At 41.1% G+C, this 27,368-nt stretch overlaps 1 protein-coding gene across 7 annotated transcripts; it reads left to right on the forward strand.

Annotated features, from left to right (window-relative positions):
* The first annotated feature begins 371 nt into the window (after window positions 1-371).
* On the forward strand, window positions 372-26,785 carry B3GNT2 (UDP-GlcNAc:betaGal beta-1,3-N-acetylglucosaminyltransferase 2). 7 transcript variants are annotated; one of them, XM_069787439.1, is made up of 2 exons: window positions 372-393; window positions 24,340-26,785. In XM_069787439.1, exon 2 carries the CDS (start codon window positions 24,349-24,351, stop codon window positions 25,540-25,542), a length of 1,194 nt encoding a protein of 397 aa, XP_069643540.1. In that variant the 5' UTR covers window positions 372-393; window positions 24,340-24,348; the 3' UTR covers window positions 25,543-26,785. The 7 variants fall into 7 exon arrangements, with proteins under 7 accessions (XP_069643540.1, XP_069643541.1, XP_069643535.1 ...); XM_069787440.1 differs by lacking the exon at window positions 372-393 and adding an exon at window positions 2,110-2,131; XM_069787434.1 differs by lacking the exon at window positions 372-393 and adding an exon at window positions 2,955-3,582.
* Window positions 26,786-27,368: the final 583 nt, after the last annotated feature.

Here is a 27,368-nt window from a genome sequence, read left to right on the forward strand (position 1 = left end):
GGGGGGGTGGTCCTGGGCCCAACGAGACTGCATGGGGCGGGAGGGAAGGAGACTGCTTTGGAGTGAAGCCTGAGAGGAGGATGTCACGGCAGGCTGGGGGGAGAGTTGCTTCATGGGAGTATTTTGTGCTAATGGGACTTTATTAAACTTGACGATTGACAGAGGAGATTTGAGTTTAGAGCTGGAGCAGTTTTTGTACCATTGTAGCAGGCTGAGGCACACTGAAGCCCTGCAGCCCCTGCCCCAGGACAGTGCTACGCTCACTATTACTCCTACTGCACCTGTTAACTGGCAGCATCAGGCAGGAAACCTCCCCAGGCTTAACACTTTGCCTGATGTGGTGTCCAGATTCAGGGAAGGTCGAGCTGCCTGCACTCGGGGGGAGCAGGGCTGGTAAGTGACCTCCTGCCTTACTCCTCACTGTGGTTTTGAGGGTGTAGCTGCACCAAGCACAGCAGGGGCTTCGCAGTTAGGCAGTGGTTTGAAAATATGTTTTGCTCAGTGGCAATGTCGGGTCTAGGTATTTTCCCCCTTTCAGTTAATTTTTGAGGCTTGGCTGCCAATTGGATCAGGGAATATATTTGGATTAAAACACCCCCCCCCCCCAAGGTTTCACAATGCAGCCCCATGACCAGCTGAGTCGGTGCGATTACAGAGGAGCAGGCACAGCCGTAGGTGTGGGACCAGGAGGAGGGAGAAACGTCTTTCCCCAAAGACAGCAGACCATTGCACCATCATCCAAACTTTTCAGCTTTAATGTGTTTTTCCAGGCTCCTTAGCACCCAGTGTTATGTGACACGCTATTCTAGTTGATTTTTGTTTTCCCTTTTTTTTAATTGATCTCAAAACATATTGTTATGAAATCTCCTGTGCAGTGGAGCCAAGATCCTGTCTGCCAGATGCTTAATTCTCCTTTCGAGCCTTGTGTTACTTAATGGACAAAGATGCTTGCCGATTTAGGGTAATTCCTCCCTGTGCTGTAATCTTTCTACTTTGATGAAAAGGACAGCTTTACTCAAACGTGAAGCACATATATAAATATTTCAAGAGGAATGAAATATGCAGTGACCCTCCCAATGCATCGTGGATGGGGACGTTCCTTCTGGACTCCTGAATGATATTTTTGAGAGCTCCAGGAGACTCACTGCAGGTTTTCTATGGGCTCCAATATTTAATGACCCAGAGTACGGGGAGCTCAGTATGTGCTGTGGATACTCATGCTGTTTACCAAACCAGTAGTGTTTATGGCTGTGCACATCAGCTACTGAATCTTGGCAAAAATGAGTGCTGTAAAATGGAAGTGCATAAACGCATATTTTTGTGGATTGTGGGGACATGCTTACCTCTCCCTTTGCAGTGAAGACAGTTTTTAAATGACTGTGCTAGGTGACATTGAGATAATTGCTGTGGTTGGGCCTCTCCTTATTGAGAGAATAATTCTCTTATTGAGAATGTAGGTGCTAAAAATAGAAACAAATGACATGTGTTCATTTTCTTCCTGTATAGGGCAAAAAGCTGTGAGGTTCACAGTCCATAGGAACTGTAAATCTGTCTGCCTGTTGCTATTGATCTGGCCACAATGAGACTGAAGACTGTACTCCTTGCTGTAACAGCACACATATTTGTGTTTTATTTCAGTAAGCATCCTGAGTCTCAGAGATTTCTCTAGTTTGTTTCAATAGGGATGTTTGGCCAGGATTTGTAGTCTCATCAATTTAGCAAGTAAGCAAGCAACAACAACAAAAAAAGAGGGTTACTAATGAGTGAGTCATGCCTGATTAGTATCGGCTCTGCAGGGCAAATTTCCAAAATCTGAAACTTTCAGAAACTTACTAAGGGAAGCATTGACAGCCTAAACCAGTCCTTTTCTTCTCCCTCCTGGACTCAGTAACGAAAGCTTTGCGGACTACCATGTAAAGCTGAGCCAGTTGCAATTACCTTGCTTAAAAAGGAGAAACGTTTTTAATAAGTGATGTGGAACAACATTTTTCAGCATGGCTGGGGTTTTTCTTCTTTTGCTTGATGCCACGTGCAAAAAAACAAAGGAATGAACATTGTCATAAAGATGTTTTGTAGCCGCAACCAGCTGCCCCTGTGACTGTGAGAGGCCGCCAGCCTGTAAAACTAGACGGTATTTACCTCAGAAAACGTGTTTTTACTATAGCAGGAGGGAGGGAAGGAGGTGCCGCCTCACCTTCTCCTGCCAATGAAGCTGGCAGGCATAAATGTGTCGGTGTGTGCCTTTCTGCCGGGTCAAGTGCTGCTGCCTCCCTGTGGAAATGGCTCCCAAACCAGGTGCCTTCCTCTTGGGGGGGGGGAGCCCCCGGGTGACACCTCCCTCCTGTGCCAACCGTCAGCGCTGATGTGTTTTGTAGCGAGCTGTGGGTGTCTGCGGACACCTAGGGGACACCAATTTCCCCTTCTCGGGGTGTTTTGCCTCAGGAAGGGGGTGAGGCGTCGAGGGAGCGCATGGCGAATGGGAGGTGGGGCTGCGGGCAGCCGCCATGGCGGCGGGGTCGGGATGTGGAGATGGGCAGCCCCGCGGGGCAGGGTGGCGAAGCACAGTGCCCCAAGCCGTGGGGTGGCGGGGGGTGGTGAGGAGACTGTGTCCTGCTAGGGAAGGAGCCGGCGAGGCGGAAGTGCCAGGCCTCCCCCCTCCGCCCGCCCGTCTCCTCAGGGACACGACAGTCCGACAATCCCGGGGACGACCGGGACCAAAGGGCGCGCAGGGACCCCCCCCCTCCCCCGCCCACGTCCCACGTGCCCCGCCCGGCCCCACGCCGCGCGGCCCCGCCAATCCGCTGCGCCGCCGGCCGGACAGAGGCGGGGCTTAAGCGGGAGTGCCGCGCTCAGTGCCTGGCCCCCCCAGCCCGCCCCCCCCCTCCACCCCCTCCAATCCCGCCTGCAGCGCGTGGTGCGAGCCGCGGGGGGCTCGGGCTGCTGCGCGGCCGCGCCTGGCCGGGTAGGCGGCGGGTGGTGTGTGCGCGCGCGCTCCCTGGAGCGCGCTCGTGCGGGGCGGCGCGCGTGACGAGCGGGAAGGCGGGCGCGCGGCTCTGCCACAGGGCAACAAGTGAGGCGCTTCCCGTCCCCTCCAACGGCCGGCCCGCCTCGCCCCCCGCCCCCCCGGCTGCCGGATCCCGGAGCGCTTCATTTGGGGCTGTTTTTCTTCCCCTGCCCCGCATCCCTTTTCCTCTCGCTCCCAGCCCCGCTCGGGCCGCCGCGGGGTCGCACCTCCGCCGGGGCGCGGCGCGGCCGGCCCTGAGGAGAGAGCGGCGGCGGCTGCGTCCCGCGGGGTAGGCGACGGGACGGGACGGGACGGGCCCTCCGCGGCTGCCTCGGCGCCGCCCCGGCATCGCCCTCAGGTGCGGAGCCTCCGCCCGCTGCGGGGGCTGGCGGAGCGCGGCGGCGGCGGCATGGAGCCCCGCCGGCCGCTGGGGCCGTGGTAGGGCAGCAGGCCGGCGCCGGGGGTGGGGGGGAGGGACCCCCACCGCGTAGAGGCAGCCCGCGGCCGGACAAAAGCATGGTGGATGTGGAGGGGGCGGCAGGAAGAACCCCGGCGGAGACCCGCGGTAGCCTGGCAAGGTACGTGCGTGAGGGGGCTCGGCTGCCGACCCCGCCAGCGCAGCCTCCTCGGGCCGGGGGGCGTCGGCGCTGCGAAAACGGCTGAGGAGGGGCGGGGAAAAAAATAAATCATTTTTTAAACTTAATTGTTACCTCCTCTCGTTTTCTAGATCGTGAGGGTTTTCTTCCTCGTAGCCCCTAGCTTATTTGTGTACTGACAGCTACAAGCTGGCAGGCGGAGGGGGGGGCGGTGCGAGCGGTCGGAGACGTATATATTTATTTGGAATTTTGGGTGCTTTTTTTTTTTTTAATTCCCCCCACCCCACCCCCCCCGATGGGGGAGGTGACAGGCGGTGGAAAGGGTGGGGTTAAACCACGCGGATGCGAAATATCTTTCCTGGCGCACAGGAGCATCGGCAGCCGGCACATGTTGCAACAAACTCGGTGAGAGCGAGGCAGAGGCGCAATGTGTTGGCATGGATGAAACTTAGGCCAGCTCAGCCGAGTTAAATGACCGTATGTTTGTCGTCTTCGCTTTTTTTTTTTTTAACGTGGGGAGGAGGAGTTGGTGCTGAAACTGTGAGCTTTTTCTAGAGAAAACCTAAGACGTAGGGTTGCTGCAGTGCTGGGTGCTGCTGCAATCCTCTCCTTGGCTGGAGGAGAGAAGCAGAGGGCAGGACGTGGGCACGGTAGCGCCCGTCAGATTTTCTTTGGGGGTGGTGGCAGAGCTGGAAGACTCGCACGGCTCGTGGGGTCCGCTAATTAGCAGGCTTTAACCGAGTAGGTTAATTATTAGTATCTGCGCAGCGTTCAGATTTTGCTGTTACAGTATAGTGCTGAGATGGTGGCTCTAAAGTATGGACTTTGGCGAACCTGAAAGGGTGAAAATTATATTTTTGCTAGACTTGGCCTGAATGTATGTGCTTCTTCATGAGATGATGCTTTTTAGTCCTTCAGACTTCCTGAGACATACTGTACCCTGTCAGGAGGGGACTTCAGGTTATTCGTTATTCGTAGTGGTTGTGGCCAAACTGGAGCTCACAATTCATTAGTCATCCTGCAAAAATTTATGGTGAAAGTTACTTGAGTAACCCTTTAGTCCAACTACCTAAAATGCTCAGTGCTGTTGGAGTTGATTATTAAACACTAATGTTTAGTTTTAACTATGCAAATTAACTATGCAAATTAAGAGTTTACTTGGTTCAGTTGGGTTTTTTTCCCCTGTTTTTTTGTTGGTTTGGGTTGTTGTTTTTTTAAAATTATGTTGGACACAGAAAGTGGGTTTGGGCATAAAAGAGTTTAATCTGGATGTGGAAGGATGTATGCATAAAATTACATGCTAAATATATAATCTGAAAGTTGTTGAGGAAACATGATTATAGCGTTCTCCTTTGAGGAAATTTCTGGTTAATTATTCCTCCCCTGTCTTAAAGTGAGACAGCCTCGAATTTAGTTCTCTTTCAAAGTTGCTTACAACGGTTTCATGTTCTTGCAGTTCCGCTTTTGCGTCATGTTTTCATGCTGTCATGGAGGGGTGTGTATGTGGGTGGGGTGAGGGGAGCAGATGACACTGGTGAATGGTACAGTTGGCACTTTGTTCAGATGACAAGCCGAGGAACTGGCAGTGGCTACCTTGTCACCTTAGTGACCCTGCCTAATGCCTGTTGATACCACCGGGGGAGTTGAATTAGCTCCGAATCATTACCAAATGCACGAAGGAAACAAAACGGAGAATCAGCTTTTCTTGTTCAGCAGATGTAATTTCTAATGTTTTTTTTTCCAGGGCTGTGAACAACTAGACTATTTAACATAATTTAACATAAATTATGAACATAGACTATTTAAAAAACAATATTGCAGTGGAGATGAGTTAAAATACAGAACGTTTGTTGTATACTTAAAAATATAATGCTATCAGTTAGAATCAAAATCTTTTAGCTTAAAGGAAACGCCGGTTTTGCTCCTTGCTTTGAATGTGTGGCTTTCTACCTGAGATGTTGTGCAACACTGTTGTACGGCTATAAGGAAGCCACAGACACTGCATAAAGTCATCAAAAATTAGAATTTGTTTTAAGTAATTTTGTCATCTATAGACTGGTTTTGCTTGGTTTTTTGCTTGTTTCTTTTCCCCATGTACTATAAATAGATGAGGGAAATGGAAGAAAATGAGGTACAGCAGCAAGGTAACGCTGCTGAAGGGACTTGTTTTGAAGGTCATGCATTAGATGACTGGGAGTGCTAGCTAGCTGTCCAATGCTCTGTCTCATAATAGATACAGCTCACTAATCTCCCTAGGGATTGTTCCTAATGAACACAATGTCACTGGTGGTCACATTTTATTATTCTTGCCTGTAAGCTCCTCCTAAATTTTTTGAATACTTCTGGGTAATGAAGATGCTGCTGAGAAGATCAGTATAAAAGTAGTGCTCAGAAAGGCTTTGATGAAAAATGAGAACTGGATAAAGTGGTTTTGTCTTCTATGCTGACAAATATATGCAGTTGTCTGCATGAATAAGTTACAGTGTATATGAACGGAAAAAATGCAGGATTTGAATCTTCATCTTCTTGCTGACCCATCAGACTCCTTGGAGAATGAAGCCTTTCAGAGGAGTACTCCTCCATGGTGACTTGTCAATGCGAAGACCCTCAGCAGTTGTCATTTTACTGCCACCTGGTGCAGCTATTTTTGTACTGGTGCTAGCTCTGATAGTGATTTTTCCTGTTGGCTGTGTGAAACCACTTGAAGGAGAACAAATGATGATGATAAAAGACAGTCTATGTCGGTGCTGATCATGTTGAAACATAGGACGTAGTCATGTGTCTCCTACCACAGCCAATGTTGTCATTATCACAACAGTCAAGAAGCAGGAATGGCTTGTCATTGACATGCATACTTGACTGAAATCTATGTAGCCATATTTCTCCAAATTAACTAAAGGAGAGGAAAAGTATTGAACAGTATCAATTAAAATCCTCAGCTAACTTCTTTGGTAACTTGTTCTTTTTCAGCAGATGACTTTTTGACAAATATGTGTCAAATTATCTTGTAAAATCTTTACTTCAGACAGGTGGTGAAACTTCACAAAGCTAGTTACTTGATGGGCTTTTTCTGTGTGCTGTCAGACTTGTGGGTTTTGATGGAAAGTGACTGAGCAGCTCTGTCAGAAATGCATCAAGCATTTATGTTCCAGATCTCTCTATTTTACTGGATTCGGTTGTGTTTCCTGCTGTAAAAATCCCATTGATTTATTCTTTTTCAGTTGAAGCATTTGCACCCTAAATAGTAGAGCCTGGGAGGTTTCTTGTAGATTTGTAACACACTTAAAGCTTCTTAAACTGTATAATTTTTAGTTTGATTGGTGTGTTTTTGTAGAAAACACAGAATATAGAAAAAAGATGTATATTATTTTAATAATCAGCATTTTAACTTGTCTGGTTTTCATGTTAATGTTTCTGGAAGGCCATTAGGATTGATCACCTTCCGAAAGCTTGAAAACAACTTTGTCCCTTTTGTAGGTTGTCAGTTTGGGATTTTTTTCCTAGTATGTCTATTTATTTTCTATTACTATACCGTAGAAGTACATAAGTAATTTTGAAGCAAGTGGGCATCCATTTGCTTTTCAAATTTAAACTTTTGAAATCTTTTTCAGGTATACCCAATTTTAAGCCCTAATGGTTGGTTGTAAAATAACACTTTTAACCAAGGTGTTAACAATTAGTTTAGGAAGAAGGTGGGATGGTTGTGGTCGTGTGCATGAGAAATCATGGGATTAGTACTTGATGTTTCTTGTACGTTGTAGGGTATATTCAGACAAGTGCTTCGCATGGTTTAGAGAAGAATTTGTGCCTGTGAGTGCAGTTAACAAAAATTACTAATGTAATCTCCCTGTTATGCCATGTTCTGACCTCACAAATACATATTTAGGTGTTTTTATTGGTCTGCTACTACTTCACAGTTGCATTGCACAATCCTTATGTGTTTAAAAACCAGCAAAAAATAACTGGGAAAGATGATGATGATGATATATTGAAATACAGGCTCTTCCTGTTATTTTAGTACAGAATGAACAAGTCACTAACTGAAAGTTGGGGAATAAATATCTCGAATCTGTTCAGGCGCATTGTGCTTCTTACATAGGAAGAATTAACAGGTATCTTGGGCTTGATCCTGCACTTCCATCTTTTTAACTGATTTCATTAGGCCTTTTAGGATTTAAAAGATGAGTACATAAAACTCCTCAAGTCTCCAGATCGTGTAAAGCCCACTGAAAAGACTGGATCATTAAAATGTCTTGTGATGAACTGTGCAAAAGAATGATTGAATTGATGTCTCATGAGAAGCAATTAGCATTTAAATAAGGAAAAGAATCCCAGTGTGTGATGGGTGTGGTGCTGAGATTTTTAAAGGGACACTTGATGAAACAATTTCATCAGCAGTTGGTTAAGAAAGCCTTGTTGTTTGTTAGAAATACAATAGTAGGAGTTGAAAAGCATTTAACTTGGAACTAGTTTTGTTCATCTTTGTAAATAACTTCTGAAATCTAGCAGCTGCTTCATCTTAAGCTCACAGAAGAGTTACTCGGGGAGAGAATTGACTAATCAATTTGTAAGTCAACTATCTGAATCAAATGAGCAAGAAATCTTTTTTTCTTGGTGGATGACTAATTTTATTATTTTTCTATGAAAAGGTTAATTTGCAGTAGCTCAATGGATTATGAACCACCAGAGGATATGCATATTTGTATCAAATTTACAGTAGCAGTGTGGTATTGAAAGTTCATGTGCCCCACCAAGTAGTGCGTGCATGTGGGATGCTCGGCTTCCTGCCACAGACACCTGCCATTCAGTCTGCACCAGGTTTCCTGCTGATAGCATCCTTCTGTAGGCTGGTGCAGTTTTGAGGCATAGCGGCTAAAGCAGCACTCCTGTCTGCACCCGGAGTCTGTTGTGCTGGTGTAGCTGCTTGTGCAGCTGTGTTTTGAACCGAATTGAGGAACAAAGTGGGTTGAGAAATAGCCTTTCTGTTTGCTTGTCTTTGGGGTTATATGTAATGTCATAGTGACCTACGCATATATGGGAATTCATGGACTGGGGAAGGGTGGGATTTTTTAATTCAGTTTAAGGAGTGGTGCAGCTGAATGTTAGACTGTACCCTGAATATAGTGCTGTTTCATCTTACTTGAGCAGTGATATTTTTTAATCTGATATTTGAATGTTAGAAAATTGTAATGGAAGGCTGTCTTTGGGATGGAGAATGTTACTGCAAACTTATTGTTGATTTGCTTTTAAATAAAAACAATTAAAAGACATGCAAAACAGCTTAAAGTTGATTACTCAAACCACTCTGACATAGGGGATACTTCGAACTGGTGTGCAGGTAGCAGGTACAGAAGTTCCTGCTTGGATTTAGAAGTCTCTAATTGGGTTAGGTGCTTATCTGCCATTAACGAAAATGGGAGTTAGCTGCCTAACCTGCTTAAAGATCTTTTATAAAATCCTCCTGGTACTTATATGCATCTCTAGCTGCCTAAAACTGCTGGAGAAATTGTTCTCTTTTCTTTAAACTTGATAGGCTGGAGTGAGATCTGTATCTTAGGTTTCACAAGTTTGAAGGAGGAAAATGAACCTCCCTACTTGCAACTTCACTGATTTTCTGAACTTTAAATGAAATCTTCAGAAAGATGAATTTTTTTTTCCTGTACTTGTTAATTACATTCGAAACCAAAACCAATTAAAGGTGAAAGTCTTTTCATGTGTTTGCATTCTTAAACATTTATTAGTTCAGTACTGTAAATTCAGAGGCAGATCCCAGAATTCTGACCTGAATATTCACAGTATGAATTTGGTTTGAATGGACTTTTGATTGAGTAACTGCATAGCACTTGCAGGGAAACATGACTTGAGATGGCTGGGAAGATTACCATCCCAGCTGTGTATCCTATCACCTACCTAGCCACTGGCTGCAAAGGTAGCAACTCGTGGAAATCAAATTGAAAACCAATGTCTGTTTATTTTTAACCCAAAAGGGCAATGGTCATCGAGGTCAGTAACCTCATCAGACATACCAAGTTATAGCATCCTTGCTTTTGAAACACAGTTTTTAGTAGTGTGGCTTATGTCTGACAGTCTAACATGGGCAAGAAGACAAAGTAGAGGTAAAATTGTGATGACTTGAAGTATGGTGCTTAAAGGACAGTTTTGTTAGTTTACTAAATAATGAATGCTCTCTATGCAGACATAAAGGTGGTTGGAATATGGTTAAGACAGTAGTAATTACTGGCTTTAAGATAAAGCTGGAAGAGATGCCAGGAGGACATGAATTGTCTTGTTTGTGGAAATTATGGTTATCTGCATCTTGAGTAGGTATACTAAATTGCTTTTTTTATTTCAAACACAGCATAAAAGTAAGAAGACTGCCTCTCCAGCAGGCTTTTTAAATGTCCATTGCAAACCTGACTGATGCTTTCAACGTGTTACCCTTTCTTCATTCTTTATTACCAGAACTAGCATTGATCCACATGCTAAATATCTGGGAGGAAGGTAGTTCATTATCTACTTCCTTAGCTTTCTAGTAATTACAGGAAGATAACACTCACACAGACCACACTGGGAGTAGCAGAAGTGGGTTTTGCTAGTTCAATAGCTAACCAACTGACTTGATTACAAAAAGTTTTAGAGAAATTCAGACCCCAGGGTGTGTCTTGTTATGGTTGAGGTTGCCTAAAGGCTAGCTGCTTCTGGTGGAGCAGTGCTGGTACTTGTCTGGCCCTGCCTGTGGGATCTCTGTGGATGAAGGTGGGAATAAGATCAGTGGTGTCAGGCTGCAGCGGCAATGTGCTGGTATGTGAAAGCTTAAGCTGATTGAAAATGGGATCTGCTGTGGTCTTGGCTTTGTGAGTCTTCCTTCTGCACTGTTACTGGTGTTTGTGCAGCGCAGTGGCAAGCAAATCTAGTGACGTGAGCCATCTGAAAACTAATTGCTGTTTTATTGCTAGGTTCTTTATTGTCCTCTTTAGCTCTTTGAATTGACTTGCCACAGTCAAATCCATGCAAAGGTGGGATGGGACTGTGCAGTTTATAGGGGAAGGAATAAATTACAGGAATGTGTCAGCCATGACTGAAACTGTTTTAAACTGCCATGGAACTGTACGCCCTGACTTGTAATCTTTGTGATGAATGACAATTAATTTTCTTCCAAGAAATATTTCTCTGCCACTCATTTAAACCTCTTCTCTTGAGTCTTTATAATTTACTATTTGTTGAAACTGAAGCCTTCTCAAAGGTACGTAAAAACTGAAGTTTGTAAATCAGAAGCTGGCAGCTCTGGGTTATTCCCAAGAAATCGCACAATGTCATAATTCTACAGCTTGACCTGACCTTAAAATGACATGTGATTTTTTTTTTTTTTTTTTTCATTTTTTTGTATACTGGATTGGGAAAAACAGGCCACTTTCACTACTGTGGGCCCTCAAATACTGAGGTATTAAACTTTTAACAGTAGTTTTCATAGCAAGTTGAGATCTTACCCTCGGTTGTCAATGTGAAATCTCAATTACTAAAAAAACTGAAACCAATGATCCAAACCCTTTTTACTCTTAAAAAACCCAAACTTTTTCTATCCCAATTTTTTTTTTTCACGTGCAGTTAGGAACACCTTCATAGATGGTTAGTGTGGCTGCAGGTATGCCAGTATAGAATGGTAATGTTAGCACAATGTACTAATTTATGGGGACACTGCCATGGTTTAAATTGCCTTATGTGTGGTGTACATGTGGAGCGCTCTTGCTTTTTTTTTTTATCCCTGTAGAAAATCTTGACCAAATTCAAGTAGTTTATACGAGTAGAAAAATTGGAATATACATTAAACCTGGCACTGAGTTTACAGAAAACTTTTTATTATGACCAGAGGGCTTTTCTTGCATATACCTTGATCTTCTGTAGGAATAGTTGAAACAATTCAAATATGAACTGAACATTCTTTCAGCTAATCCAAAGATTTAATTTTAACAGAAAAAAAATATTTAGGCCTAACTTGTATTAAATTCAATAGGTATACAATATTTAAATACCTTCTTAATTAAAGCCAGACCTTTTGTGAGAGACATCTGTAATAACTTAAAATGTAGATGGGGTTGGGATGATCTGAGTGATTTACTGGTAGCTGACTTTCTAATTAGAAATGGATGAAAAAATAGATCACTCTCCAGTTGAAGGTTTTGTGGCTATCAGTTTGATTCAGGGTTAGAAGTGTTCAGTTTGAGATAGTGGAGATCTGGTGGTATCTCTTCCATCTGTAAGTATTCTGTCAGGCAGAAGTTTCACATAAACTGTTTTTAATTAAGTTAAAAATAAGTTTTTATTGTCCTGAATTACTTTGTAAAGATAACTTGATGCAAACTTTGTGGGTGTTGCTGCGATGTTTCTAAGCAGCAATATAGAGTCAACAAAATTTTTGTTTTATAGATGTTATTTTAAATAGTGTGCCTGCAAAGGTGATGTTCTGGTAACTTCTCTTTCCTATTTGAGGAGCTGGAGGGAGGGAAGCACCTGGAATTAGTCACAATGGTGACAGGAAACATAGCAGTAGTATAACTTACTCTGAAGATTTTGGGATTCTGGTATTCAGAACTTACCATTCAGCAGTAAATGAAAGGACTATTCAGTCTTAATACCACAGTTGGAAGCTGACGTCAGTAGTCTCAGGACAGCAGTCAAGTAGGCTATTAGGGGTAGGGAGTTTTGGATTCTCATTATGCTTTTTTAAACTTTAATGTACCAGGGATTTCCCCACCTTTTTGTAGCAGCTTCTAAGTTAACTTCTTGCGTTTCATCTTGACATAACTGCTTTGAGCAATGCCTTTAAACGTTGTGCATTATCTGATTGCTTTGAGGAGGAAGACTCTGCAGAGGATAAACCTGCTGACATTAGGTAGTAGTAGTCTGAGAAATTTAAATGTTTGTAGTGCTCACAGAACCCTTCAGATAGCTGCAGGGTCTGTCTGCATTGCGCCTAGAGGAGTTGGCTTCAATGATAATGTGATTGCTGACAAGCTTGTAGGACGATGTTCTTACCTAATGAAGACTGACTTTTAATCCATGCGATTTGGAGTCTTGGTGAGACGCAGTGATGGAGTGTGGTCAAATCTGGCTTATGCTGTAGATAAACCTTGTTGGAACATGTTCTGTCTACTTGATTGTGGTTGTGACTTGGATGAGGTTTGGGAGGCTGCAAGTGGAGTCTTGCGTTGTTCTTTCGCTTCAGAATTGTAGCTCATGGGGGGTGCGGGATGAGTTTATCATCTTTGCGCTTTCCTTCTATAGTAATTGCATGGGTTTTTTGGAAGCAGCTGCCTATAATATTTGGAAGTTGTCCTATGGATCATAGGAAACAAATGAGGTGGTATAACTAACATAATAAAGCCATTTTGTGTATTTACATGGTGTCAGGTAACAGGCACTATCAGCCTGTGTGGAGAAAAATATTTATCTGTTCTGTAGTTAAAATAGTGACTTCTATTCTGTAAGGCAGCAGTTGTTCACAAAACTGTGCTGTGAGTTACAATTCTAGATTGTATTTAGAGAAAATGCCATGTACTTTGTGTACCACTGCATTTAAAATTCTATAAAGCATGAAGTTATGTTCTCTTGCAATTCTAATATTCGTATGTTGTGTAATAACCTTCATGAGATGTTTTTGTAAAATAATTTTTATTTATAAAGTAGTAAATGCAATGGTGATGTTGGTTTCCACCTTACGTGCTGTTTGAGGCTATTCCTTAATTGCTGCATTAAATCCACCATAGGAAACATAATCCAAGTAGGCTTCTTGGAACGTCACCTTCATAATATGGTGGCCGCTATAAGACTGAATGAGAAGGGAACTGTTCGGATATGGACTATTGCTGTAGTGCTTGATAAAGTCAGTCAAAGTTTAGAAATAAATTCTTTCGTTTTCACCATAGTTTTTCCTTGGCTGATGGCAAAAATTCAGGTGGATGTTTAATCATCAAAATGAGGCCTACAGACTATTTTCAATGGGCCTCGAGTACTACATTGCAACGTTTTAAAGGTTTTTATTCAAGCCACTTAATTACCATTGGATTGAATAGTACATGTTCATTAGATGAGCTTGTCTTTCTTAAGTATATTAACCACTAAAGAAAAAAGTAAAGAGTTCCTATAGGATACTGAGTTAAATGCCACATGGAGTGAGACATTTTCTGTCTAGGGAAGTTGCAACAGTTTACATCTTTTCCTTTTTTTAACACCATTTCAGCTGGAAGCTAGGTTTTTTTCACCCATCTGTGTGCAGACATATGTTTATTCAGCATATTTTTAGAAGCTGGGTCTAAGCTCTTATCCCTGTGACTGCAAATGTGATGTGCCAAATGAATTGAGAATGAACGGTGCAGTTATTTCCTGAAGTCTGTAGGTAGCTCCAGTATTGCTGCTGCTGCAGAAGTTTTTGTTGTAATTGGGGGTGGAGGCAATGTAGAACTCTCTGAAAACAACCGGTGAAGCTGAGAGGCATTATTTCAAAGCAAGAACAAGAGTATATTTGAAAACCTTTCTGTAGGAATAGGGCTAACAAATGAGCTATCTGAAAAGGAGGGACAGTGGAGAGCTTTGTCACTATGCCTCGGGTAATTCTAATGCTTGGGGTTTGGAGATTTTCTTTCACATGAGAAGCTTCAGTCCTTCTGTACCAGTTTCAGACTTGAAAAGTGTTGAGTTTGTAACCTGCGAGATAAACCAGTAGTAGAGCTGACGAGGGCCCAGATTTATTATCATAGCTACTGTAAAGCCACTTTGTGAAGTGGCTGAGTGCATGGATTAGGTGGAGTGGAAAATGGTGTGTAACAAGGAAGCAGTACCTTTTAAGGCAAAGGGTGAATTGAGCAGATGACCACAAAAATACTTGTTATCATTGGAACACTGGCAACAGTCTTAACAATCCTCACACTGGCAGTTTCAGATTGATTTTAACATTTATAAGGATTTTACTACTTATTTTCATCAGTCCATCTCAGAAGAGAGGGGCAGAATCCATCTGGGAAAGAAGTTATGGCATGGATAAGATAAGCAAAGTAACTTTTAAAGTGTAGCTTTAAATTGTCTATGATTCTATGCAGTTTATGCTTTATTCCCTTAGATTGTAGGGCATGGCCTGGGAGTAACTGGGTTAGTTAAGTGTAGCATTGGGAACACTGAGGCTTCAGGTCCAGTTGATCTTTTTACCAGACAGCCAAAATAAGTGTTGATTAGTGATAATTTTAGTATGAAAATTTGTGGGTGCTGAAAACTGAATTGAGAAGATCCAACTTCATATGGGTCACAAGACAGTGATGACTTTCCTGAAAAATTAACTGGCAAAAGCTCAGCATCATCCACCTGCCATGAGGGTCTTGGACAACCAGTTACATGTATAGATGTTTTAAATCAGAAAGCTTTCTAAGCTAATGGAAATACCCTGAGATGTGTGTGGGAAAGAGTTCTTTCTCAAATTTTATGGTTATTTTGGAAGCAATTCTGTCTCCTTAGTATACTCAGTCTCACTAAACATAATATCTGGCTTGCACCTTATACCAAGCCCGACTGATATATGCCTTTAAAAAAGTTTCCACAAATTCTTATTTGTGAGCTTTAAGTACTAAATGCTTTTTTTTTGTTGGTGTTGCCATATCAAATATGATCTAATAGAAGCGGGGTGGGGGAGACAAGGTTAGTCAGAAGTGCAAAATAGTTCCAGAAATAAAATGACTAGGACTTCTTAGTGTGGCAGAGAAGGAACAGAGGACAGATAAAGGTTCGTTATATAGCTAGTATGGCAAATGTACATAGAGAAAATCACTGAAATTTTTTTGTTCTGTTGTATTTTCCGAGGGTTCCCCTCTTGTGTGGTAATAGAAAAGCAAGTAATTCCAAGTTCTCGCTGTGTAAAAAATTGAGGAATTTGTCACCAGTGGAATTTATAAAAGTTGAAAATATAAATGGGTTCAAAGAGGGATTGGACAAAGTGAGATTAGGTTCAATAACAGTAATTAAACATGGTTCACATGTGGTTCCTGGCTCTCTAATACCTTATTACAGAAAGCCAGAGGAGTATTACTGGAGAAATGCCTCACTTTGGGGGTACCATTGGGGGTTTTGGGGTGCAGCATTTTTTGGTGGTTTTTTTTCTGGCTTTACTTTTGGGTTTTTGGTTGTTTTGGGGGCATGGGGGGTTGAACAAAACATGCAAATGTACTAAAGATAACTAGTGGGAAAGAGAATGTGAAGTCATTTATTCAGACTCTTTATAGTTCCTCATGCCTTGGGCTGCATTTTAGGAAAATACAAGCACATCCTTCCACAGTCTTGCTAATTACTTGGATCTTGAAATTCCATGCGCAAGTTGCACTGTTGTTAAAGTACTGGAAGAGTAGAATTTTGCCCAAAACTAAATAATGTGCTGAAAGATGGCTCAAAGCAGGTATATGCAGTTAATTAAAACTAATGTTAAAATAAACATTAACTGCTCTGAATTTCATTGCACTTTTTGATGCTTTGTGTAGTGTGTTATCTTGGTAACTTTCCTCCAACTGGAACATTGTTTCAAACTGTCTCTGGTATTTGAAGAACACAGTAAATATTGAGTGTTATTCAGTGGTAACCACTGTGACATGGTTCTGCAGAAGCAGAATACTGATACCTGTTGAATTTCTGCCAGTTCTGAGGATGTTCTTAATTACTATTGTGTAAAAGTGGACTTGTGTAAAGTTCTGAGGGGAAAAAGAGATATGATTGTGTGTAGTTAGAAAAATAAATAGAGTGTTCAAGTTCTTTAAAGCTGGAAATAGCAAAGACTTTTTTTAACAGCCTGGGGCTGTTAACATCTACTGAACAGAACTGAGGTATTAGGAGAACTGATGCACCTCACAGGAGGTTAGAGGGACTGCATATGGCTTGTGATGTGTTTAATGATAATAATGTTAAAAATTATCTTCAGAATTGTAGTGTCACTATTGCGTGCACTATTGCTAGCTGCATGTACAACTGCTATAAGGGAGATTGGGTTTCAAAATGAAGTTACATCGTGAGATCCAAGTCTGCCATAGCCCCAGTTATAGCTAGTCTCTGGAAAGAAAGGTGGTAGTATCTGTTAGATACCTGAATTACAGCTTTGTTTTGCCAAATTCCTGATAGTTTAGTCCTGAACCAGTAGAACGGTAGGTGTAATATGTGCAGGTAATAAGGATTATCTTATCTTTTGTCAGCCCCAGTGAGTAAATAGACTTTTAATGCTTGGGTTTGGCAGTCAAATAATGTAGACAGGTTAGGTTACTCAGCCCACATACCAAATACAGAATAACTCCTGTCCTCAGTAGAAGATACAAGTATTTTCAGTTAAAGGTCATGGCTTCTGTCAGACTTGAAGGAGGTGGAAAAGTTAGATGTTTTTCCTTGCATCTGCACAACTTGTTCAAAGACTGGTGTTACATGACTGTTTGCACCAAGGTATATGTATAATGTTGTCATTGTGATGATGCTAGATACCCTCTTGTTAGAGGGTGAAAGGGATTATGGATCCAGAACCAAGGCTCAGTTCCTGGTGTGTTGTCATCCCTGCTGAAGAGGGGAGATCTGTCTGCTCCCCTTGTCTCTGCTGTGTGCTTTCACTGTAGCTGCTGTGGTGCTTATCTGGTGTGCATCTCTGGTCATTGTTAGTTTTCTGCTGGGTTAGTGATGTAAACTGATTTACAGAGGCCTGGCAGAGCACCAGAGCCATTGCAAGGGAGGGATTGGGCCTGACTTCTTGGAGTCAGAAAGAGAGGAGGAGAAGGTCTCCATCAAAAGGAGGGGTCAGGCAATTAGATTGGTTCAGCTGCTTGTGGATCCACAGCCTGGAACTGCTGCAAGAGGCAAGGGTTGAGGCAGGTAGTCTGGTTAAACGTATTGTTTTTATTTCATTCTGGGGTTGCATGAGCATGCCTGGGTTTGGTTTAGTTTGGCCTTGAAGTACAGATTTGCTACTATGGCTGCATCTGCTGTGGAGCACTTTGCTGGTGCAGGAATGCTTGTGCAGGTATATGCAGTGTGGGAAGGAACACCACCTGAGGTAGTCTGTATTATGTTATCTGGCATTCCTTTTACAAGGGAATTGTTAATTGTCAATGCTAAATATTCAAGCTGTTTTAAGGGAGTTCTGCTTTGGGTGTTTGCATAGCTGCAAATCTGCATGATACGGTGCTGTTGAGACTCGTCACTGGTAGTCACAGCTTACTTTTACTGGTATTGAGCTTTCATATGGAGACTTGAGATCAATAAATATTCATAAGTAAAAGCATAAAGGAAGAATGTTTTAATAGCAGAGGACTGGTCTTGTACCAATCATCAATTTCTTCACTCCATCTAGAAACACTATTTAAATTTGTTTTTAAATAGAACTATAACCTTGAAAATGGCTGTTGTCTTACCTGTCTTTTGCTCCCTGAAACTTTCCTTCTTTATGTAATAAACAGGAATACTGCATTTTCCTCATCTTGCTGGAAGAGTTTGTGAGTATGCCCATACTGGGCAGTGGAATGCAGCACGGGTCACTGTGCTACCACAGGCTATGCTGCCTCTTGAACACAAGCTAACACCCTTGTACTGTTCAGGGTTGTGTTGTGTGAACCTGCTTGCTGACCTGAAACTGCTTTTAAGGATCCTTGCTGAGTAGTGTCGCATTGCATTGTGCCCAGTGGTGGTGTTAATAAAATTTATCCCTTTATCTGAAAGGGAAATTATGGAGCCCTCCTGCAATAACAAGTAATACTTTTTTAGGTATACAGTTTTAAATAGTCACCAGCAGTCTGTCTGATTGCATAATTTATCATGGCCTTCAGCACTTAAGAGCAAGGAACATGATTTTTCTGTCAGTATTGAGACATGTGAGGTAACAGCTGCTTTCTGAAGGCTTGTTCTTCAATTTTATGCTATAGGTGTACTCTTACTGCATTGCAAGGGGGAGCTTGGGATGAGTAGTCATCTCTACAGAGACTGAGTATGTAGAGTGCTGCAGAAGAAGCTTTAATGTACAACAATTGGGCATTTTAGTAAGAGGTTCCACTGGTTAGGAGCTTAAATTAAACATCAGTAACAGTCAACAAATATGGTCAATATTTGGTGTATGAATATATGGTTCTTTGATACTCAGGTGGCTAAATAGAAACCTGGCATAAAAGAAAGTTCTACTCATTTAGGGAAGTGGCATTCCTGAAGTTGTCTTATGATATCTCAGTTAATGTGTGAGCAAGCAGTTAATCCTCTGGTATTCTAAGCACTTAGTGGGTGTTTTGTTGAATATAAGCAGAATGAAATAAGTTAGATACAAACTTGGTCTGACTTTAGGAAAGAGGTTTTTTTATTGTTTCATTGGTAGAATTGGTAGGATTGACTCAAAATTTCTCCATTTGCCCCTTGCTTTCATTCTCATCAATGCCCTCCTTTGTTTTGATGGTATTTTCATAAGAGCACCTGCCTGTCCTACCTTGAAGGGGTTTACCATCTATGGTAACATCTCCAACTCAAATGAAGTAGTGCCTTGCTTAAAAACTGTAGGAAAGAAAAACTGCTTCATAGTTCAGGGCGATGTCCAGCATCTGCAAAAATCTGGATGTTGAAGCAAGTTCCAAGTCTTTAGAATTCCTGTTTGGATTGATTATAGGCTGCACTCAGTGACTGCAAATCTAGGTGTGTTTGTTTTGACATCTTGCTATAGAGGATGCACTACTTAGTACACCATCTGAATCCACTGTGTTTTGTTGTCTCTACCCTAGAGAGGATTGCTTTTTCTGAACTTCTAAATATACTTTGGTGTTTTAGCCACTTCTTTGCAACATCTGCCACTTCTTCTTGCCTTTTTGTCTCCTACAGCTAAACCTCAGGAGAGGTTTGGGCTTGGTTTTGTGCATAGCAACATCTTAGTAGCATTAGTTTAAAAAAGTTAAAAGTGTCAACACATGTTTCACATACTAATTTTGTGAAGTCATTACAGAAAATCAAGTGCTGTAACAGGGCTAATCAGAATTCTTCTGCAGGACCCTAACTCCAATGTGAGAAGTTCAAACTGATGTATTGTATGTGCCCTAAGTTAGGGGCTGGTAGACTTAGATGTTCTTGGTCATGGTCTTGACCTTGAGCTTGGCCTCCTCCAGATGTAACCCTTGTCTTTTGTCAGGGGGCATCATGGCCCCTGTTCATGTAAATTCTTGCCTGCAGAGAAGAGTGTCTCTTGTATAATTAATTCCTGGAACTGGATGGAGTGTGCATACTCAGTATTTGGAAAATGCTTTTGGATATATGGTTTAACTTTTAGGTTGCCCTGTATGGAGTCAAGGGTTGGACTCAATGATCCTTATGGGTTCCTTCCAGCTCAGGACAGTGATTCTGTGATTCTCATTCTTGTTTCATACCAACTCTTCCAGGCTTCTGAAAAGGTTCCGTACAGGCATTTGAAATACATTCGGTCTTGAGATAAAGCATAAAGTAATACTGTTTAAAAAAACTCTGTGAACAGTTTCTCACCATTTTGCATTAATGTTATTTGGACTTAAAGCTTTTTGAGCGTTTGGAATCTTTTCTTGTAGCTCATGGCTTCTTTGTAATACTTGTTTTCTTCTTCTGTTGTGGCTCATCTTGTTTTATTGATTGCTGCCTGGTCCCACAGTGAAGCTGTTTTTCTTCCCAGGTTCTGCTGGCTTGCCTTTTCCCTCCATCTCTTGATCCCAGTGCTGCTTTTGTGGCTCCATAAATCTGGTCCCTTCTATCAGTACCTTAGTTTTGACTGAAGTTAAGTGTAAGTGTGGAGTGGAAGAGGGCAAGTCCTCCCTCTTTTCTGCCCATTTCTGCAGAATCAATCTTTCCAAATACTGTATCTGTAGCAGAATCTTGGTTTATTGAGTGCAGTTAATGTTAACCCTTTTTTTTCCCCTAGCGACATGGATATTTTCTACAGGCTTTGAACAAATTGACTTTATGTATGCAGTGATACTGATGCATTACTCTGTACAGCTGGAAGTTGCATAAGCAGAAATGTGATGATTTGTACAAACTTGAACTGATTGCTAAAATGGTCTTCGTATCAGTGTAGCTGAGAAGTTGAAAACAGGTATTGAAAAACTGTGTGTCAGATCACCTTTGAGTGTAGGTAACTGTCCTCACCTTACCTGCTGAAGTTGGAATAAATTTCTGCAGGTTTTTCTGTTCCTGAGGTTCTGCGTGTGCTGTGACTTGCTTTACCAATACACGGTGTTTACTTTTGCGTTCTGTGTTTTATCCTAGCTAGCTAAGTGTTCTAGCCTTTTCTTTTTTTAACACCTAAAGCAGGAGGAATTTTTCAAATAGAGTATTGCTTTGTACTGCTCATCTCAGTTCTTCAACAACACTAGTATAAAAATGCATCAGATAGATGTAAGTATGAACCAGATCACTTTTAGTTTCTTTTTAGGTTCCCTAACAGATCTTCCATTCTCAGCAGTAAAAGGAGGCAGGTGGGAATTTTTGTAATATTAATGCTGATAGAAGAAGCTACTACTGGAATAGGAGAAAGTTCTTGTGATCTGTCCAGATGGCTGTCACTAAGCTGTAAGTAGGAAATGGGCACTGTCCTGTACTCTACGTTGCTGCTACTTAGCAAGCTGCCCAGTGCACAAAATCTCCATCATGCTGACACTTTGGTCAATCACTGCAGTGTCAGCAAAGCAGATGAAGAAATTAGTTTTGCATTGAGACATGGGCTGTGGGTGTTCACTTGGAAAAAAAAAAAAACAAAAAACAAAAAAAACCCTCAAAAAACTCCCAACTCCCTACTAGCAACAACATTACAAATGCAGCAGACACCGCACAATCCCCTGTTGTGATGAGGGTTGTAATACTGTGCTTTGTGATAAATCCAGTTCACTTGATGTGAAATTGCTGAACTGGCATCCTTTTATCAATTCCTGTCTTCAAGTATAGTGGTTAAAGGTAATACATATTAATTGCGAAACCGAGGATTCTATTTCAGTTTATAGAAATAGTTTCTCTGAAGTTTGATTGTTTTCTATTTGCTTTAAGATCAGGAACCTTGATCTAACGCTATGAATGAGTGTTTAATACAACCTGTCTTTGCCCAGTTTAGGAAAAGGACACTTTAACAAAGCAGTTTTTATCCCTTTTTTACTTGGTGGCCCTTAGTGTTGGTATGATACTCTTAATGAGTTATGTTCTTAACAAATTGATAAAAACACACATAGAATAGCTTTTGATTACAGAAGAGAAGAATGCTTTCATGCAAAATTGGGGGGGGGGGTGTTCATGTCTTACACAAATAAGAGTTTTATATTGAATGTCACTTGTTACTTATCTTTTCTCAGAAATATTATTACCAATATTAGATAGCTTTTTAAAAAGGAGACTGAAAATTATACTGGCAGTATTTACATGTGCGACTGATAGCATTTACCGTGCTTTATGTGATGGAACCACTGTCATCTTGCCAGACTCCTACTTTTTCTGATTAAAAGTTCTACCAAGTCTAACGGTAAATGGAGATTTTTCTGTGTAGGATCCCTATCTCAGGTCAAGCATCCAGATGACTTAGAGGTGTTGAATACTCCCAGCTTAGTAGCTGGGGGCTATGACAGAGAAGCTGTGTGTGGTGCTACATATCCTGGAAAATCAGGCTCGGGCTGAGCTCTTGACAACCCTGTGTTTGTTAGCTAGACCCCGTTGTCTCGGGAGTCCTGGGATCATAGGTCAAATCCCACGTCATTTGTTGTTCTAGTGAGAAGTGCTATAGAGGACAGGGTAGATAAGCACTGATGTGCATGCTGAACTGCATGGAATAGTACAAAACACAGGACAGGTGCTTCTCCAGTATTTTTGTGTGTACTGAAAGGGAAGTGAAGAAAAATAGTATATAATGTTTCTAGTGGAAGTTGCTGTGGCAGTTGAAAGAGGAAGATAAAGTTTCTTTGAACTCTGTGTGGCCAGCCAGTGTTTTCTAACAGTTCAGCTGTTTAGCTTAAATGATGGCACTGACCACTAGTATGTTTTTGTCTTTGAGGTATAGAAGAAAACTACTTTTAAATTAGAACAGCAAACTTCATAGCTGACTGAGAACAGGCCATTAAATAAAGTAGATCAGGTCTGAGCATATACAAGATAAATATGCAGATGGTACGTGAGGTCGAATGAAAGGAGAGTAGGGATTTTTCTTGGAGCAGTCTGTTGTTTCTAGGAGTAGCTTTTCATTTAAATTCAAAAATACTCCCCCCTCCCCCTGCTTTGGATTTAATGAGAATCCAAGGGTCAAATGAGGGGGGGGGGGGGGAAAAAAAGATTACTGATTATTTACCTGCTGCTTTCTTACTAAATTTTGTGTTTAACTTGCTCAGGAGTAAAAGAAAGTATGACTGGTCAAACCAGAAGAGACCAAGGGTCAGACTAGCTGAGGTGTCTAGTGATGGCTGGAAATAAAATGAAAAGAAGAGCAAGTACAAGGTGTACTTCTCAAGTGTACCTTCCTGGCTGCTGTTGCTCTGTGACTTCAGGACCTCTGAGGCATTGTTTACAGCTGGGCTTTTAACAGTGATTACAAATACTTTATTTCATTAGGTTTTTCTGGTCTTCCAGTAATCATTTATACTCCTGGCAAATGAAAGTCTCTTCAACAATGAGTTCCATATCAGACTTAAATGTAGTCTTACTAGCTTCCTTATTAATTCTGAGTTATTTTCTAGTCTGATTTAGAATGGCTTGTTAAATTTTGTGTAGCTTGTACATTGACATACCCCTGGGCTAGTAAACAGTTTGGTAAGCACTACTTTAGAGGAACATGCTGTTTTCATGTTGCTCCTTGTACTGTGCACCTTTCATTCTGACAGCTGTGGAAGAAAGAGGGGTTGATCCATTTTCTCTCTCAGTAAAAACTGGAGATGGGTCACAGAATAACCTTTGCTACAACAAGGAGAGGCACACTTACTATTCCTGGTCTTACATATATGGGAAACATCTCCTTTTTTTATTTCTTTTCAGTTTCTTTTTCCTTCCTAGGAATAATTACACTTTCAGTTTCTGCTGCCGTTTATTTCCTTTTCCAGTTGGATAGAAAAAAAAATCAAAATGCATGTTCTCTTCTGTCTGCAGAGATCTGAATACCAGCAATGCAGCTGGCCAGTTTTGTCAGCCTCTCTCCCAAGGAACAACCAAGTGAAATGGACAGAAACTAATAGTATGCTTTAAAATTCAGCTCTGCCTATTATGTAGTTGAAAGGTATAAAAGTGCAAGTATAAAAGCTTGAAACTTAATTTAAAAATAACTGACCTTATCATATAGCAATTTATTCTATACCCTTAAGCTCACATTACTAGCAGAAAAAAGAAGTTTGTTTGCCTGCCTTTGCCAAGCTGAGGGCTCAGATTCTAATTATTATACAGTCAAGTGTTTCAAGGAGACTTAAATAAGGAGCAAAAACTGCTGGCTAATTTAGATGCACTGAAATGCTATGTAAAATTCCTATGTACCAAATGGAAATTTTACATTCTTAACAGCTTCTTGTTTGCTGATGAAACACCAAACCCCTACTAGCTGTAGGTGTGCATGTATTAGAGGTAGATCAGTTTTGCTTTTTTGGGGGGTGTAGGTAACCTCTGTTTTCTAGGCTGCTAACTTGCACATTCTTCATCTGAAAGTAGTTTGCATTTTTATGAGATCAAGAACTTGACAGGCAGAAGGCTGAAAACCTGTCCTTTTTTTTTTTTTTCTCTTTCCAGATATGAGAAATGAGTGTTGGACGCAGGAGATTAAAGCTGCTGGGAATTCTGATGATGGTAAACATTTTTATTTATGTGATTGTGGAAGTCTCAAAAAGTGGCAGCCAAGAGAAGAATGCAAAAGGCCGTGTTATTATACCACGCAGCAAATTCTGGAGAAAATACACTCCTCACAAAGCTTATTGGAACAAACAGCAACAGAAGCTTGAACTGCTGTACAACCCTATTCTGACCTTGCTTTCCAATATGACTGTGGAAGAGAACTTAGTTTCTAACTCGAGTGTTCTCAGTACCTGTGACCCTGACCCTTGGGTACCTTCAGAGGTTAGTGACTTTGCAAACTTGCCAGACAGATTCAAAGATTTTCTACTTTATTTGAGATGTAGAAATTATTCATTATTAATGGATCAGCCAAACAAGTGCAAACATAAACCTTTTCTGCTGCTGGCTATTAAGTCACTTATACCCCATTTTGATAGAAGGCAAGCAATTAGGGAATCCTGGGGCAAGGAAATAAAATCAGGGGATGTGACAGTCAAACGGGTCTTCTTACTTGGACAGACACCACCAGAGGATAATTTTCCTGATCTTTCAGACATGATAAAATTTGAGAGTGAAACCCACCAAGACATTCTGCTCTGGAACTACAGAGACACTTTCTTCAATTTAACTCTAAAAGAGGTGCTGTTTCTTAAGTGGGTCAGCAGCAGTTGCGCAGATGTCCAGTTTATTTTTAAGGGTGATGATGATGTTTTTGTGAATACCCATCAGATCCTGGATTACTTGAAGAGCTTATCAAAGGACAAAGCCAAAGACTTATTTATAGGCGATGTGATCAAAGATGCTGGACCTCATAGAGAAAAAAAATTGAAGTACTACATCCCAGAAAGTGTTTATGAAGGTTCGTATCCTCCATACGCAGGAGGTGGTGGGTTTCTGTACTCCGGTGATCTGGCATTAAGACTGAATAATGCATCTGACCAGGTACTCCTTTACCCTATTGATGATGTTTATACTGGAATGTGCCTTCAGAAGCTTGGGCTTGCTCCGGAAAAACACAAAGGCTTCAAAACATTTGATATCGAAGAGAAATACAGAAATAACATATGTTCCTACACAAACTTAATGTTAGTACATAGTAGAAAACCTCAAGAAATGATTAAGATTTGGACACGCTTGCAAGATCCACACTTAAATTGTTAAAGTAATGTGCATAAGTGTCTTAAGTCCAAATAAATTTCCAAGTTTGGGTCTGAATTTCTTGGTGGACCATTGAAGCTCTGTTTAATAGTTTAATTTTCTCTGGAAACTTTTTCCTGTACTTTTGAAAATGAGAATAATACTAAAATTTGAGGAGATGGCTTGAAGACTTCGTCCTGACTTTTCCACTGTCCTGGTGGTCATTATGTTTCAATATTTGTCTTTAATTTTAAAAAGAACTTCAAGGATGTAACTAGCTGTCAGTGACTGGTTAGTTGTATTGGAAACAGGGATTGCCTACTACAATGCATCTTTCATTAATTGTGATGGTGGAAGACAATTTTTCCTTGAGTAGTGTTTGTTTGTGGGTGTGTGGAAACCACTGTAAATTGAAAATTCACAAATTGGAGGAATGTAGTTTAAGTATGAAACACTCTTATGAGACTTTATTGAATTTTTTTAATTTATAGTTTTCAGTCTTTTTGCACCCTGGAACAGTATTTTCTCCTTTACTTATGATCTTTTGTGCAAAGCGTGCTTGTGTCTGAAGGATTTACCTTTTTATTAGATGATGGTTTTTTTTACAAAAAAGCATAATACTGTTTGAAACACCCCATAAAAGAGCTGAATATGTAAGGAAAAGGAAGAACAGATTTTGTTTGGGGCTGGACAGTAGATAGAAGTAGGTCTGCCCCCTGCCCTGAGCTTATGTGCAGTAAAGCTGACTTATTGCTCATGTTATTTATGTGAAAAGCTACTCTGGTCAGTCCTTGTTTTCTGTTTTGGCACTAAATGTGATCAGGTAGCTTGATTTGATGCAAATAACTGAAATTGCACATTGCTTACGAAAGCATGGTTTGGACCTCCTATAAAGTGGTAGCAAATCTAGAATTGTGCAGATCCTAAGAGTTTTGAATTTTGAAACAAACTTCGAAGTTGCATGATGTCTCATGTAGAGTTAAACATGTTCTCAAAACTCAGATCTTCTGTATTTCCACATCTTGCTTATAAGAGTTATTCTAAATAGTGATTGCTTCCTTTGTATATGTAGAAGTGCCTGTCTATTTATTGTTCAGATTGAAGACCAAAACATTTTCTTAAATATATTTTGTGTAACATTTTATTTGTATAGTGTTGTCACTCAGATATTTAAATAGAGCATGATATTTTAAATCTGTGAGATGTGTAACATGTTAAATAAAACTAATTGTTATTTTTGAATTTGAAAAATAAAATGTGATTTAAATATTTCTTGTAATGCTTCATTTGAGTCATAATGTTGACTTACAGAGCAGTTGCACTCTCCTGCATGGTATTCAATAACAATGCATTTCAGCAGTTCAGAAGCAAAAGGCTTTGTTTGGCAACTTTCTCTAATGCTTATGTAGCCAACTATCAAGAAAATGTTGTCACAGTTGTGCATGAATTTGTTAGATGCTGTAATAGATGGACAGCTCTGGCAAAAGCAAGGGAACATTAAGTGCCCTAGGAAAAATAGTATGTACAGAAATAATTGCCTGTACAATAACACTGCTTGTACAATTGAAAGGAGTCAAGGAATGGATTGAATGGCCTGCACTTTGGTCTGTTTTTTGTTTGAAATAACTTGGCAGCTACAGCTCTTCTGGCTTCTTCATCTGCTTTCTTGTTCCTTCGTTTACCTTGAAGAACAAATGTGCTTTTTTTGTTCGGGGAGAGGTGAGGTGGTCTGGTCTTCCACCTCTGGGTTCTGTAGATGTTCATGTTGACCCCAGGATAGATAGATTAAAGACAGCCTGTGCTCCGGTATTGTTCCATGAGGGTTGGCCCTGTGCTTTGTCATTCCTCAT

This window comes from Haliaeetus albicilla, chromosome 7, assembly GCF_947461875.1.
Source record: "Haliaeetus albicilla chromosome 7, bHalAlb1.1, whole genome shotgun sequence".
NCBI classification, from domain to species: domain Eukaryota; kingdom Metazoa; phylum Chordata; class Aves; order Accipitriformes; family Accipitridae; genus Haliaeetus; species Haliaeetus albicilla.

Coding starts and splice junctions, on each gene's coding strand:
- B3GNT2 (XM_069787439.1), top strand. CDS start 24,349: ATGAGTGTTGGACGCAGGAGATTAAAGCTGCTGGGAATTCTGATGATG.